The following is a 15,110-nucleotide window of genomic DNA, read 5'->3' as shown; positions in this document are numbered from 1 at the left end:
ACATCTAAATCTGTTGCACGAGTTCTTTGAGAGAGCCAGTAAGGCTAGCCTAACCATCAATTTAGAAAAAAGTCATTTTGGACATGCCCAAGTATCCTACTTAGGTTTCAAAGTAGATAATTCTGAAATATCCCCCTTGGCAGCTAAAGTTCAAGCCATCTGACCTTCCTACACCCATGAATAGAAAAGAGACAAGACGATTCCTGTGAATGGCAGGTTACTACAGAAAAATTTGTCCAAATTTCTCTGATATTGCAGAGCCGCTGACAGATTTGTCGAGAAAAGGGTGGAAATTCACTTGGACATAACATTGTCGGCAAGCTTTTCAAAAATTAAAACTAATTCTTATGAAAGACACTGTCCTGAAAAGCCCAGATACTTAAAAAAATCTTCCACTTTGTTAACAGATGCAAGTGATGTTGTTTTAGGAGCAACACTATTGCAGGACACAAATGGCATATAGCATGCTACAGCTTATTTCATTAACCTCTTCAGTACGGGCCAAAATCTGCCAGATGTACGATGTGTCATAATAATACTCACATCATAAAATATAGTCACCGCTTATATCGATCGTTCTCTCTTTCACCCGTGAATTTTGATAACCATAGAAAATGTGATGAAGACAGTTTAGAGAGTATGTCATTATGCAGGGGCAACTACAATAAATATAATCAAGACACCGATATGGCAGCCTCGCGTATCCACTTGCTCCTCATGCCGCCTACGTATGCGGCACCGTATGGAAGGGGTTAAGAAATTGAACGCCAGCCAATGTAACTATGCCACAATATGGGGGACTTTTAACTGCAAAGAAATTTGTTGGGAGGAAATGACAGTGAAAGGCAGAGAGGATCTGTGGGGTAATGTATTACTGAACATGACCATGGAATATACAATGGCACAATGGGTCAACAAAAACACTAGATACAGAAGTAATGAGGAACCGTCGAGACTAGATTTAATATTTACAACAGAACTTGAAATAGTAGATAAAATTATATACAAGACACCACTTGGTAAAAAGTGACCATATACTTATAGACCGAACTAAAAGAAAAAACTGGTCTCCCATCATAAAAAATGCTGAATAACTCTAGTCTATAGGGGCATCACTAAAATATTAACAATACACAATTAGTACCATCAATACCCTACATGGAAGACATACTAATATATCTATCATACACACAAAACAGATACTTACAACGTCAAACTCTAATGGCACTGTGTGTATAGGAGTGGGAACCCATGGGATACTCTTGTTGAAGCGCATTGCATCATTTGGGTAGTAAAATGCTGCCATATTGCTCTGTGCAGACATTAGTGTTCGGTCGTAATCAGTACTTTTTACATACACTTCTTCTGTCTTCCAGGTTTCATTGATGAAACCATCATAACGCTTCCGAAGCCAGTTCCCCAAAGCATATTGCATCCTCTTCCCATTCTGAAAAGTAGCAAGATCTTGTTAGCAAAAAGACACACATACAATTAAACAAAATCGGTGATATGCCCATCAGTCTACCCCAAGGCTGAGTGAAGTATGTAAATTAATGGCAAGTTTATATCTAACAAGGGAGTTTAGCAACCTCTACAATAACATTTTTACTACTTTACTCTGGTGGATCTTAGACCTCTTGCAGATCCATATCTACCAATATCAAGCCTTGCCATCTTCTGTCTTGTACAAGTTACATCCAGTTTTCTGGACCATCACTTTCTTTTCCCCACCCCCTTCTTTATGCCATCAATCCACTTGTTGGTCTTCTCCCTTCCACACACATGTTCATCACCTTGGTATCCTGCTCTCCTCCATGAGTGCAACATGCCTTGCCCATCTAAGCTTATTGCTCTTAACAACATCTATGAGTCTCTCCTGTTTAGTCTCTTGCCTAAGTTCCCAATTTTGACTACTACTCCATTGGTTTTCTTCTCTATCAAAGATGGCTCCTGTATTAGATCTTAGTATTGTGTTTTCGAATTCTATTAACCTTTGTTCCATTTCTTTTGTTAATACCAAAGTTTCAGAGGTATATAAAGCTGTAGGTCGTATTATTGAATTATAGGTTTGCAGCTTGGTTGCTCATGATATATATTTTCTTTTCATGACATCTTGAAAGCTAAAAAAAAAAATACTCCTATTAGCTGCCAATATTCTCACCTTACTTTCCTCATTCATTTTGTTTTAATTTGTTATTGTTGCTCCTAAATATTTTAATTCTGTCACTCACCCTATTGATTCTATGTCTGTTTAAAAATTCCAAAGGTGGTTGTTTTGTCTACTCTCATGAATTAGTTTTGTTATATTGTGGTTAATTTGCAAGAAGACTTTTTCCACTAACCCTTTGTCGGTACTATGTTGGTAAGGTCCTCACCATTTTCAGCAATTAGATCAACTTCATCAGCATAGGTTGTTTATCTTTATATTATCTACCTTGATGCCCTTTTCTCATTCAATAATGGCTCGTCACTTTTTCCATCACTTAATTGGGCCATTGGCTGCATGTTATTGTGGCAAAGTAGCATGCAGTTGACACTTTAGGGTCTATATGGGGTGCCCCTATGGACCAGAGCCACACATCATTTTTTCTGTGATAGAAGACTCTATTCATAGAGAAATGATGACACTTTTATTATACTGCGACTGTCCCTCTGTTATGCTGTCCCCCAACCCCTTGTTACTGTCCTGTACCATTTCTCTGAATATTTATTTCCTTTTTTCACCTACCCTGTGGTGGGGGAAAAGAATGCTACCACCAAGTCTTCCCACTTGAATCATACGAGGCAACAAAATACAGGACAGGGATAGGACTAGAAATTCTGCTACCTGTAGCCCCACAGGGGACATTAAAAAGGAAAAGCATAAGAGGGTCTAGGAGTTTTCCAAACAGTACCCTGAGGTTTGGGTCTTTCAATGTGCATGGATGTGGTATGGATGAGAGTAAAAGGGAAGAGATAGGCAGTATGATTGGGAGAAGAAAGATGGATGTGTTGGCATTGAGTGAAACTAAGTTGAAAGAGAGGGGTGAGAGTGAGTTTGATCTCTTCTACAACTATCATTTTTGAGTTTCTTTTCATGTCCTCTTGTTTTTCTTTTATCCCACTTTAATAAGTCTTTCTCTGTTAAGGGGGTACGCGACACCTGGGGGGGTGAATTTGGTCAAGATATGGCATTTTTCAAAACTGTGTTCAAAATGTTCGTATACCATTTAGAAATAAATCCCGACAAATAATTTTCCAGCCGCGCGCAATTTAAAGGTCTTGGGTGAGGTTTAAAGGGACAGAGTTAAAGGCGCAACCCACACTAGGGAGAGGCGTGCCATTTAGGACCTTCAGGCACATCGAATAACGTTGAAATTTGATTGAATTTACGCTTGCCCAGTGCTTCAATGGCCAGTACGATGGTGGAGGGGAAGGGAGGAAGGTGGAGGGAGAAGTTTTGCCAACTTTGAGCGAAGCTAAGCGTCAGTTACCGGCTAGCTCTGAAAGGAAAAGTGCGCATGTCTCATGAGCTCTCATTGCAATCTATTACTTTAGCTAGTACATATTACTCTTTAGTACAGTCATCATGGGTAGCAAAAAGAACAAAAGAACATCCACAATGACAAAAAACAGCAGTTAAAGATGGCAAGCAGTCAAAGACGACTAGCCAAGACCTCACCACCTCTCACTCCACCACTGCCCTCACCTGCACCTCTGTGACAGTGGACTGAGGCATTAGACTAAACAATTCAAAGAGGAAGATTAAATCTAAAGAAGAAAGCAAGAGGAAAAAGATCAAGGCTATACAGGAAGAAGAAAGAAGAGAGAAGAAGGGACATCATATGATGCTGGAGGGGGTGCCCTACCAACATAGATTGGTGAGGGGAATCTGATGAGGAAAGAGAAGGCGCCCACTGCTGGAAAATAAACCTCTTTCCAATGATTTAGATACCCTGAAGACCCCCAGCAGTGAGGTTTCATATGAAGAAACCGCCAAAGGTGCAAAAAAGCAAATTATATGATGGTGTCGTCTGTGCGTCGTCACTACTGTGATATACTTATACTTTAGTTTTTCAGTATTTAAAGTACTTATAATTAAAATATGTTGATGATTTTTACTGTACTTACTCATTATATAATAAGAATTAAGCCATGAAAAAATCAGTCAAATTGGTGAAACTATAAGCAAGGTACAGATATATTTATATTTCAAGTTGCCATATCTCCGTTCGATATTTTTTTACTTTTTTCTAATCATAAAAAAATCTAAAATACATCAGATTTAGATGAAACTTACAGGGAATATTACTTTTAGTAACTGCTAGGGCCGATGGTTCGAATATTTTGAATAGAATGAAAGTGTTCGGAGTAATAATGGAAACAAGACCAAACTTTTTTTATTTTTCACGATTTTTGGCCGGACATTAAAATTGAAATGCCTGTATGCAAAAGTATAAAGGAAATTGTTCAATTACTCAATGACCGGCCCTAGGTGTGCCTACTGACTAATCATAGCCAAAATATAAAACAAATTGGTCCACGTATTATGGTGCTGTGCACTTTTAAATGTCGCTACTGGTATACGTACATGTGTACATACATCATTCTGTTTCACCTAAAATGTAGGCAACATGGATACCTATTTACCTGAGAAGTTTCAGCTCTTTACTCTAAATAGTTTAGAAAATAACCTCCAGGTGTTGCGTACCCCCTTAAGGGCTTCCATGCCTTTTATGATTCTGTAAATGGCTAATAGATCTCCTCTTTCTCTTCTTTGTTCCAGGGTTGGTAGTTCCAGTTTAGCCAATCTTTGTTCATATGTCAGTTTTGAAAGTGTTCGGGCCATCTTTGTCATTGCTCTCTGGATTCTTTCTATTTTCCTTATATTCTTTTTTGTACCAAATGTCCATAGTGTTGCAGCATACTCCAACCTTGGTGTTATCAGTGTGACTAGTATTTTTTCTACCATTACTTCATCTAAGTAATTAAAAGCCACCTTTATTGATTTTGGTAAATTGTAGGTTTCTCCAACTATTTTGTTTTTATGCTTGTCTGGGGACATGTCTTTGGTAAAAATTACTCGTAGGTCCTTTTCAGAAGTAACTTTCTTTACTTCCTTTGTATTGATTTTATATTGTCCTGATTTTTTTTTTTTTTTTTTTTTAAATTCCATTATACATTTTTTAATGTTTAAGTTCACTTGCCACTTTTGACCCCATTCCCTGACTTTGTCCAGGTCTCTCTGTAGTGATTCACAGTCTTTTTCTGTACTTACTTTCTTTAGTAGTTTTGTGTTGTCTGCAAAAGTTCATGTAACATTTTACACCTTCATCCATGTCATTTATATATACAGCAAACATTATCAGAGCCAATACTGAACCCTGTGGGACTCCAGTTATCATTTCTTCCCAGGTTGAGTTATCATCTCTAAGCACTACTCTCATTTTTCTCCCATGCAAGAAATCTTGCATCCATATCAGTAATTTTCCATGTACATCTCCTGTTGTTTCAAGTTTTCTTGTTAGTTTTTTGTGTGGTACTTTATCAAACACCTTTTGTAAGTACAGGATAGCACAGTCTGCCCATCCATCCCTTTCTTGTATTATATCTATTAACTCTGAATAAAAACACATCAAGTTTGTGGAACATGATCTTCCCTTTCTAAAAACTGCTTTGGATTTAGTATATTGTTCTCTTCCAGATGTTTGGTCCATCTACTTTTGATGACTTTTTCACAGATTTTTAGCTATTGTACTTGTAAGGGAGACCAGTCTATTGTTTGTATGAAGGACTGATTGTGCTGACAGCACTGTATGGGGTAGAAACATGTAACATAAAAGAGAAAGAGAAGAAGAGTTTGAATGTGTTTGAGATGAGGTGCCCGAGATGTATGATAGGGGTTACTAGGCTGGATAGAGTAAGAAATGAGGAGGTGAGGAGGAGAACAGGGGTGGAAAGGGAGCTGGGAGATGGGGTTGATGAAAGAGTATTAGGATGGTTTGGACACATGGAAAGAATGATCAAAGAAAGATTAGTAAAAGAGGTGTGGAAGAAAGAGATAGGAGTGAACATGAGGGGTAGACCAAGGATGAGATAGATGGATGGGGTAAAAGGGGCATTGGGAAAGAGGGGAATGTTTGTGGAGGAAGGACAGGAGAAGACTGAAGATAGGGGTGAATGAAGAATGGTTGTGTATGGATGATGCTGTGATGCATTTTTGGGAGTGGGTGCAAGATGGGGCTAAGGGAGTACGTATGAAAAAATAATTTGATGTAGCCCGAAGGGATTTTTCCCCATCTTCTCTTTTTCTGCATAAGGGGAAAGAGGAGGGAGGGATTTAATGAAAAGGCCTTGCTGTGAACGTGTGGTGTCTTGTGACACTGCTTCTGACCCAGGGCAGTGGGTGAGATGCAGGAAGGACCCATCATCCAGGAGCAGCCAAGAATATGGGGAGAGAGGGGGGTGAATGGGAGGGAGTGGATTTTATGCCTTTGTCTTTTGGCTACCTCCCTTGTAAGGGGAAAAAAGCCTTTGGTATATGTATTATTTACTTAGTTATTACTATTCATGTTTTTTATTATAAATTGTTATATTTTATTTATCATCATCTATTTATTTTATTCATTCATCTGGTTTTTCTTTTCTGCATCCAACCTAGTTATGGACCAAAAGGTCTCCTGTTGACATGCTCTTCCTTTGTAATCCTTCATTCTTTGTATTCTCATCACCTTAATTTTACCCACACTTATCTTCAACTTCCTCCTTTTGCACACCTTCCCAAACTGTCACTAACTTCCTTAATCCCTCCTCTGATCCTGCCACAAGCAGTGTCATCACCAAACAACTGGCCTATCTCCCATTTTTCTCCATTTTCTTTAACCATCTCCAATCGCCAGTCTATTACCTTTGCATTTACCTATTGCACCACCCCCATCCATTTACACATTGAACAGCCATGGTGGCATGACACATCCCTGGAGAAATCCCACCTTTACCTCAAACCACTCTCCACATCTTGATGCCTGTCATCCTACTCTCTTGTGCCTCTTCTCCATGTTTGAATAAGAAACAAAAGACATGTAGTATATTAAAAATGATTTAATGCCAATCCTTTTACTGGAAGCCTTTATTTGAGGCATCCCTTCCTCCCTCATTCTGCAAGGATTAACAGACCTGTCTTTGTATTAGGATTAGTGGGTCTACATAATTGTATTTACCCACTGTAATTGTACTATAAAAGGATAGGGGTATAAAGATTGCTGGTATAGTGGCTGTCTTTACTTCTGACACAAGAAGTCACAGTTTAAGCCCTGTATCCACTTTGAAAACTTCACTAACACTGAATGCCAAGAGGACTGGGTGCAAGTTATAGATTAGGCTGCATATGTGCTCTAAGCTCTCATCTGAGAGGGTAATATCTGTCAATCCCAAGTCCAATACATGAATCACTTGTGGAGTACCATCTTTTTCTCCATCAATCAAACTTAGTTTTAACCTCTTCACTCCGGGGCACATCGCACGTCTGGCAGCATTAGCTGCCCGACGTGCGATGTTGCGTCATAATAATCGCATTATAAAAAATAAAGTCAGTGCTCAATCATTCGTTCTCTTTCACCCGTGAATTTTGATAACCATAGAAAATATGATGAAGCCAGTTTAGAGAGAATGGAGGTTACGTAGGTACGACTACAATAAATATAATCAAGACGCCGATGTCGGCATCATTGCGTACCCACTTGCTCCTCATGACGCCTACGTAGGCGTCACCATATGGAAGTGGTTAAGTTCATTTATGATTTCAAATTGGACTGTCCTTTTTTAGGCTATCCAATGAATTGATCCATCTGTATGGAAAACAGCTTCTTGATACCCTCAATCATGTAGTCATTTTTTGCTTTGTTCCCATGAACTAGTGATTCCCATCCAAAACCAAAAGATCTCCCTTCATTAACCTGAACACTACAACTGTACCACTCTCTCTTTCCCATTAATGGCAGGTAAAATGTATGGTGTTTTTCCATAGGGAATGATCTCTGCATCTCCCTTCAGCTTCTATCATCCTCATGTTCTCTCCTTTTCATTCGATTGCTTCTCTGATTCCATCTCTCTCTTCTTAGGTCTTCACACTGGTCTTCTCCCTCTCAGTGTCCACTGGTAGTGCTGTGGTGGTATATCTTTCCAAGTCAATCCACATCACATGTCCATACCACCTCAGTTGATTTTTCTTCACAAATATTATTATTAGTTTTGCATCAAGTTCCCTCTGGATATCAACATTTCTTCTAGTTCCTCCTAGTTGCAACCTTAATTAGACATAAAACCCTCATTTCAACTGCTTAGAATTTACTCTTTAATTTTATTGTCACTGTCCATGATTCTGAGCCATAGGTTAACACTAGCCTTAGAATCATTTTGTAGATGATAATTTTTACCTTGGTGGATTTTTTTAAGCTGTTCTTTGTATTCTCTCAATCTTGCATACATACAAGGTGCTTCCACACTGGTCATGTCCAAGGATACACTGCAAGACCAGGAGATGGTGCAGAGGATAGAAAAAAAGATTTGTTGAAATGCCAATGAACAAGTAGCCAGACCCCTACAGTGATCTCCAAACCCAGCACACAACTACCCATCTTCACATGGAAGTACAGCCCAAAAAGGCCAATACTTCATTTCGAGATTTGGCCCAGAATCTTCTAAATCTAACCCTACCACTTATCTCTATTTCCTTCTCTCTTATTCTTGTTTTCACAAAAGAAGATCAGTGCCTGACCACCTGCTCCTCCTACACCTCCTCCTATTAGCTTGAGACACAGAAACATAAGATGGCAAACCATACATGACCTCCCATCCAACTGGAAGAGAAAATGCAATATAACCCCCCCACCCCACCAACCACCTTAGGAAGAGAGTTGTGTCCAAACATTTCTTTATATTCAGTTTCATTCCAAGCTCTTGACCTGGAGGGGACATATGCCACCATGAGTTTCTTCAGCCTTGTCTTCACTCAGATTGGCTTTTCCCACCATTATGTATATTTCTCGAAAACAAACTAATCACCCCACCATCAATTTCATCTTCTCAGTCTCTTCACCAGCTGTAAATCAACATTTTGTTGAGAGCTTGGTCTCAACTTTTCACAAAATATCAGGTTCATTTACTATCAAGTAATCATTTATCTCTTACATGGCACATAGTAAACTTTCTACATTTGCACTGGCTACTTAGTTTTCTCGTTTTCAAAACCATTTCCTCACACACTGAGAACTCTCCAGAAAAACTAACGTTTTTCTTCTTCTGTCCTTGTTTCATTTTTGTCCTTGGCTTCCTTTACTACGTCCCATGTCTTCCACATTCATCTTCAGTTGAATCTTTTATAATCCAAATATTTTGTAAGCTTTTCTTCAGCTAACTTCCAAGATTTGCCGATTACTTCATATTCTATGGCTTATGATTTAAATTATATTTTCATTGGATGCATGCCATTTCTCCTATAATGACCTAGTGGCTAGTGGCATAATCAGAAGTGAGCTGGTTTTGCATTCACTTAGTTGTGTGTGAATACTGCACTTATCTGGGAAAGAGTATTAGTGCCAGGAATAGGGTTAACAGGGCATTAGGATTTATTGTGGAGGTAATCACTGAACTCTATTTGGCAACAGACACATCCTTGACTATGTGATACAGTTTTGGTCTCCATCCTTTAGAATGGATATTAATTCACTAGAATCACTACAGAGGAGATTGACCCAAGTGGTACAAGTGCTTATAAGTTTATCTTACGAGACAGTCATACAAACCTTAACTTACACCCTCTGGAAAGACGAGTATGTGATCTATTAGAGGTATTCAAATGGGTTAAGGGCTTTAAACAAGGGTTGAAGCAGACAAGGTCATCTTATTAAGACAGCAGGGAAGGACTTGTAGTTAATAGATTTAAAATTAACAAATTTAGTTCTAACAAGGAAATAGGCAAGAATTGGTTTACCAACAGAGTGGTTAACAAATGGATTAGATTTAGTAACTATGTAGCAAGTGCTGAAACAACTGGTTGTTTCAAGAGAAGATCAGATAACTTTACGGAAAGGGATGACAGATGCTAAGGGGCATGGAACTGCCTAGTGTAGGCTTTATGGTCTATTGCAATCTCCTCCATTCTTATGTTCTTATGCAATTTCCTTGTTCATCAATTTCTGGTTTCTGATACAGGTTTGTGGCTTTTCTTGTCCATGCTTTCACTCTAGTTCATAATCTCATGAATTTTTTCACCTCAATTGCAAATTCTTTTACCTCTGATAAATTATGACCCTGAAAGCTTTTCCTTTCTTTTATTGTGATCTTAGTATCATCCTCATTGATTTCCCTAATAACTCCCTTTTATTTGTGAAAAACATTAAAATTTTGTCATCTGTAGTATGAGAATACTTCACACTGGGGTAATAACTGCATATTATCAAGCAGTGGGGATTACATGGTAGTACACAGCAAATTCTTTTGGGACTGTATTGTGGCACCACTATGGACTGGATTCACACACCATTTGTCTATGATAAGAATAAAATATCTACTCTGAGGAATGATCCTCCTTTTGTACTACAACTATCCCTCCCTTCTGCTGTTCCATTGAAACTGTGGTGGGATGGAAAATAATTCTGCCACTCTGATTCCCACATGAATTGTAAAAGGCATCAAACTGGGCTGGGAGTGATATGGGCTAGGGATTCTGTTCTCTATATGTTCATACCTCCAAGAAGTCAAGACATGATAAGTTCTGGAAGAAACTCCAGTCAGAACCCTAAAATTTTAGTCATTAAATGTGTATGATTGTGGTACAGATGATTAAAGGGAAGAGATTGGCAGTATGTTTGTAAAGAGTATGGATGTGTTAGCCTTAACCTCTTCAGTACGGGCCAAAATCCTCGCGGGCAGCATTAGCTGCCAGACGTAACGATGTGTCGTAATAATACTTGCATCATAAAATATAGTCACCGCTTATATCGAACGTTCTCTCTTTCACCCATGAATTTTGATAACCATAGAAAATATGATGAAGACAGTTTTAGAGAGTATGTCATTAAGAATGTGAAACTACAATAAATATAATCAAGACGCCGAAATGGCATTCTCGCGTATCCACTTGCTCCTCATGCCGCCTACGTATGCGGCACTGTATGGAAGGGGTTAAATGAAACTATGTTGAAAGGTTGGGGTGATTTTGAATTTGGTATTATGATGGTAAGAGTCTAGAGTCATCAGAGGGCATAGTAGGGAAGAAGTGGCTATTATGTTGTCAAGTGATTTGATAGGGAAGTATGTGTAGTGAAGTGTCTTCAAGATTAATGTAGGTGAAAGCAAAACTGGGATGTGGGTTTTTGTGGGTATTTATGGACCTGGTAGTAGAGAAAAGTGAAGAGAAAATGGAGGCCCTTTTTTTGTAGAGTTTTAAATGTGTTAAGCAGTTTTGGGAAGAAATGTGAATGTAAGGGTGTTGGGGGACCTCAATGCTAGAGTAAGACACGAGCTAATACATGTAGTAGGGAGATTTTTGGTACCAGGTAAGAATTTTAGTGGAGAGATAATGTTGGAGATGGGTTTTGAAAGTGATTTGCTGTCAGCAGACTGTATTTAAAAAGTCTTTGGACTAAGGACATGTACCTGTATGTGGTCACCCTGCAAGATGGTTGGGTAAGGGAATCATCTCCCTATTATTAATTTTCAAAACCCATAAACCCTTTATATCCATATAGAAATACAGCCCTAAAGGACTGGTACCTGGTTGCAAGACCAGGCTCGAGATTTCTGTCTCAATTGTATTTCCTCTAACTTCTTACTTCAAGAGCTGACAGTCCTTGTCCTCCTACTCTCAGCCAGTCACAGAAACAGTTCCACACTACTACAATAAAGACAGTCCATTGTTTCTTCCCAGACAAATGTTGAGGGTCCAAGGATCATTGCCAGCCACTGAGAGGTTTCCAGTTAGTGAAACTCAAATCAACAATCATTATTCAATCTTCATGGAGATGGAGAACCACAAAGGAAACAATTTAATACTTGTTATCCTCATTTTTTTTTTTTTTAGTACATATTAAATTGGGGCAATTGCTTATTCAATGTATGAATTTTTCATTATATAAACATAAGGAATTTTAGCAAAATCTTTTCAACAAAACAGAAATGACATAAAACAATGAAGAAAATTGAGAATACATGACTGGAGATTTACTAAATCAATTAAATCCTGTCTCTACATACAAGGGGGCTCCTCCCCCTCACAAGGGAGGTTGCCAAGCAAGGCATGCACCCATCCTCAACCAATTCCAGTCCCATGCATTGTCCATTTGTTTCCCTTTCCTCTTAGCTCCTGATGGATGAAGGATCTTCCCTGTCTCCCTGCCAAGATAATAAGTAACACAAGACATAGTACATCCAAAGCTGGGCAAGCTCTTCACTTCCATGTCAACCTTTCCTCCTTGTCCCATCATGCAAAGAAAAGAGAAGACAAGGAGAAATCCCTTTGGACTGTCAAATCAATGTCCATACACAACCATTCTACATTCACATCTATCCCTCTCCATTCTCCCTTTCCCTGCTCAACAGACATTCTCCTTTACAGATCCTGGCCCTTACACATATCTCTATGAGAAGATTTGGACTGTTATTTGTGTTCTATTAGTGCGAGACAATTACTGTGTCACTGGCTGAAAGTAGTAGGAGGGAAACAGTCATCAGTTGTCACTTCTCTATAAATTAAAATGTTTAAGATATATAGTTGACAGTGACAGATATCTTTGGCCCAATACCAAGTGTCGGCCTCTAAGGGCTGCACCTCTAGAGAGAGGTGGGGGACCTGACTTCATTTTGAGAATGGAAAGCCTTGCTCTCCCAACTTGCGGGACATTCACATGCAGGTACCCATCATTGGTACCAGATAAATCCTATGAGGACAATCATATCTCTTATTACCTGTGTAAGTTGACCAAATCCATTCGGCCATGTTGCACCATCTTTGTATGGATCATTTGGGTATGACTCAACTGGGGCACGGTCTCCATGACGGAATAACTGCAAACAAGATAGAATTAGGATAAATGGTCAAACACAAGAATAGGGAAAAAAACAATAAAAAGCAAACATTTACGGAGCACTGATTAAATATGTGATATCCATACTTCCCTAACATTGTTTCATTATGAAAGTTCAATAAGCCTCCATGTGGCTGAGTTGGTAACCCGCTACAGTAATTTCTCACATACACATACACATACACACACACACAATCAGCACTCAAAATGGGATGAAGTAATAAGCGGTGTTCCACAAGGAACAGTTCTGGCCCCAATAATGTTTGCTATATATCTTAATGATATGGATGAAGGAATTGAAAGCTATATGAGCTTCTGTGCAGATGATGCAAAATTATTGAAAAAAGTGAACAACGGAGCTGCGAAAGTGGGGGGGGGAGAAGATTGTGAATACACTACACAAGAGATCTAAACAGAATATAGTACTAGTAAGAATGGGAGAGTTTAGGAAGTGGGAGAATGAGTAGTATTTCAATACAAAAAAGTGTAAGTAAATCTAATGGAATTTGGAAAAAGCAAAAAACAGTTAATGAACAAGGAATCAATATATTATATAAATTGGGAGAAAGAAGGACAAAAATAAAAAGTGAGAAAATGAAAAAGGACCTGGGAGTCATTGTTATACTGAATTAATATGTTCACCTAGAAAAACATATAAATAAGATTTTATGGAGATAACCATAATAATTATTATATAAGAATACACATACTAAGGTAGGTGCTATTTACATATTAGCTGGATGAAGTAAAATGGGTGAAGAAAAATTCTAATCACCCTAGATACAGACGCAAGATTGGAATATGGTCAAGAGGGGGGGGCCAACTGATATCGTCACCAAGTGGCAGAAAAAATATGCCATATAAAAAAACTTGAAAGAATACAAAAGATATGCAATTAGCCAAATTGGCACCAAACCAAAGAAACACTCTCAAAAAACTATCATATGAAGAGAGAACTAGCAAAAACTTAGGAACTTACACAGACACTTTAGAGCTAAAGACAGAGAAGAGAGGAGATTATGAATCAGCTATTTTATGGCAGAAATCATGAAAAGGCATAGAAATTACCCTGATAGAAGAAGAATCTAGATAACAAGTGGGATGCACAGAAATAGCATAGAGGACATGGAAAGAAAATATAAAAAAGACAGGCTATAGGAAGAGATGTTGAGAAAAGAACAGTTCTTTCGGCTCACAGAAGTAAATAGACAGTTTGGAACTAAGGCTTAGATAGAGAAAGTGGTGGTGTGCACAACACAATAACATGAATTTAAAAATAGTTTAAGATAAACATGCAGATAATGAAAATCGAGGACACCACGAGCATAGCTTCCCCTTACCCAGGTAAAAGTACAACTAGGTAAATACACGACTGACGCGTGGCTAATGGTTGGTAGAGTTGTACTAGTACTGCGCAGTTACGGCTGCCTGGTTCGAATCCTGGCATTGGCCACACGGGTTGAAATATATTTCATTATCACTACAGCTTCGAGTTCATTACTCTCAGTACTCTACGGGAGTGGGAGGTGTGTGTGTGTGTGCGTATAAGGTTCATAACATTAGCAGCATATGATCGGTCATACAAGCTCATGAGCGGGTCGCTATGGAAGTATAATACTAATTCTTACCCGCAAAATACAACTAGGTAAAATACCCCATGGAAAAGATTACACGAATACTGCGTATTAGAGACTGCGGAATGTACACAGTACAAAAATTATTAAAAGAGAATAAACTCCCAAAATAGACTGGTGACTCCATTTGCAATAAGAATGAAAGTGATCTTACAGAGTGGAGCAAGAGATGGGGATCGTAGAATTCAATATAGCTAAGAAGTGCAGAATAACATACAGTTTATATGGGAAAAGAAAGCAAGAGACTAATTAAGGTAATAAGTACGTAAAATTGATGGGAAATAGAAGTAGAGAAAAGTAAGTTCTGAAAGGAGACGGCTAGGAAGTAATCATCACCACAAAGACCTGATCACATACATAAACATGTAAACAAAATAGTTCAGAGAATTACTATATAGATTAGTTGAAGTTT

At 38.5% G+C, this 15,110-nt stretch overlaps 1 protein-coding gene across 1 annotated transcript in view; it reads right to left on the bottom strand.

Moving 5' to 3' along the window:
• LOC143030917 (prostatic acid phosphatase-like) overlaps positions 1-13,044 on the bottom strand; it is a gene marked incomplete at its 5' end in the record, with an annotated part of 46,373 nt that extends 33,329 nt beyond the window's left edge. Inside the window, 2 exon segments of the mRNA XM_076194169.1 lie at positions 1,208-1,447; positions 12,946-13,044. Of these exon segments, the coding sequence (XP_076050284.1) occupies positions 1,208-1,447; positions 12,946-13,044 (339 nt within the window).
• Positions 13,045-15,110: the final 2,066 nt, after the last annotated feature.

This window comes from Oratosquilla oratoria, chromosome 12 (assembly GCF_046742065.1).
Source record: "Oratosquilla oratoria isolate Oo_2021 chromosome 12, ASM4674206v1, whole genome shotgun sequence".
Lineage (NCBI taxonomy): Eukaryota > Metazoa > Arthropoda > Malacostraca > Stomatopoda > Squillidae > Oratosquilla > Oratosquilla oratoria.
Note: the sequence above shows the minus strand (reverse complement) of the source record. Positions and strands in the feature narration are given on the sequence as shown.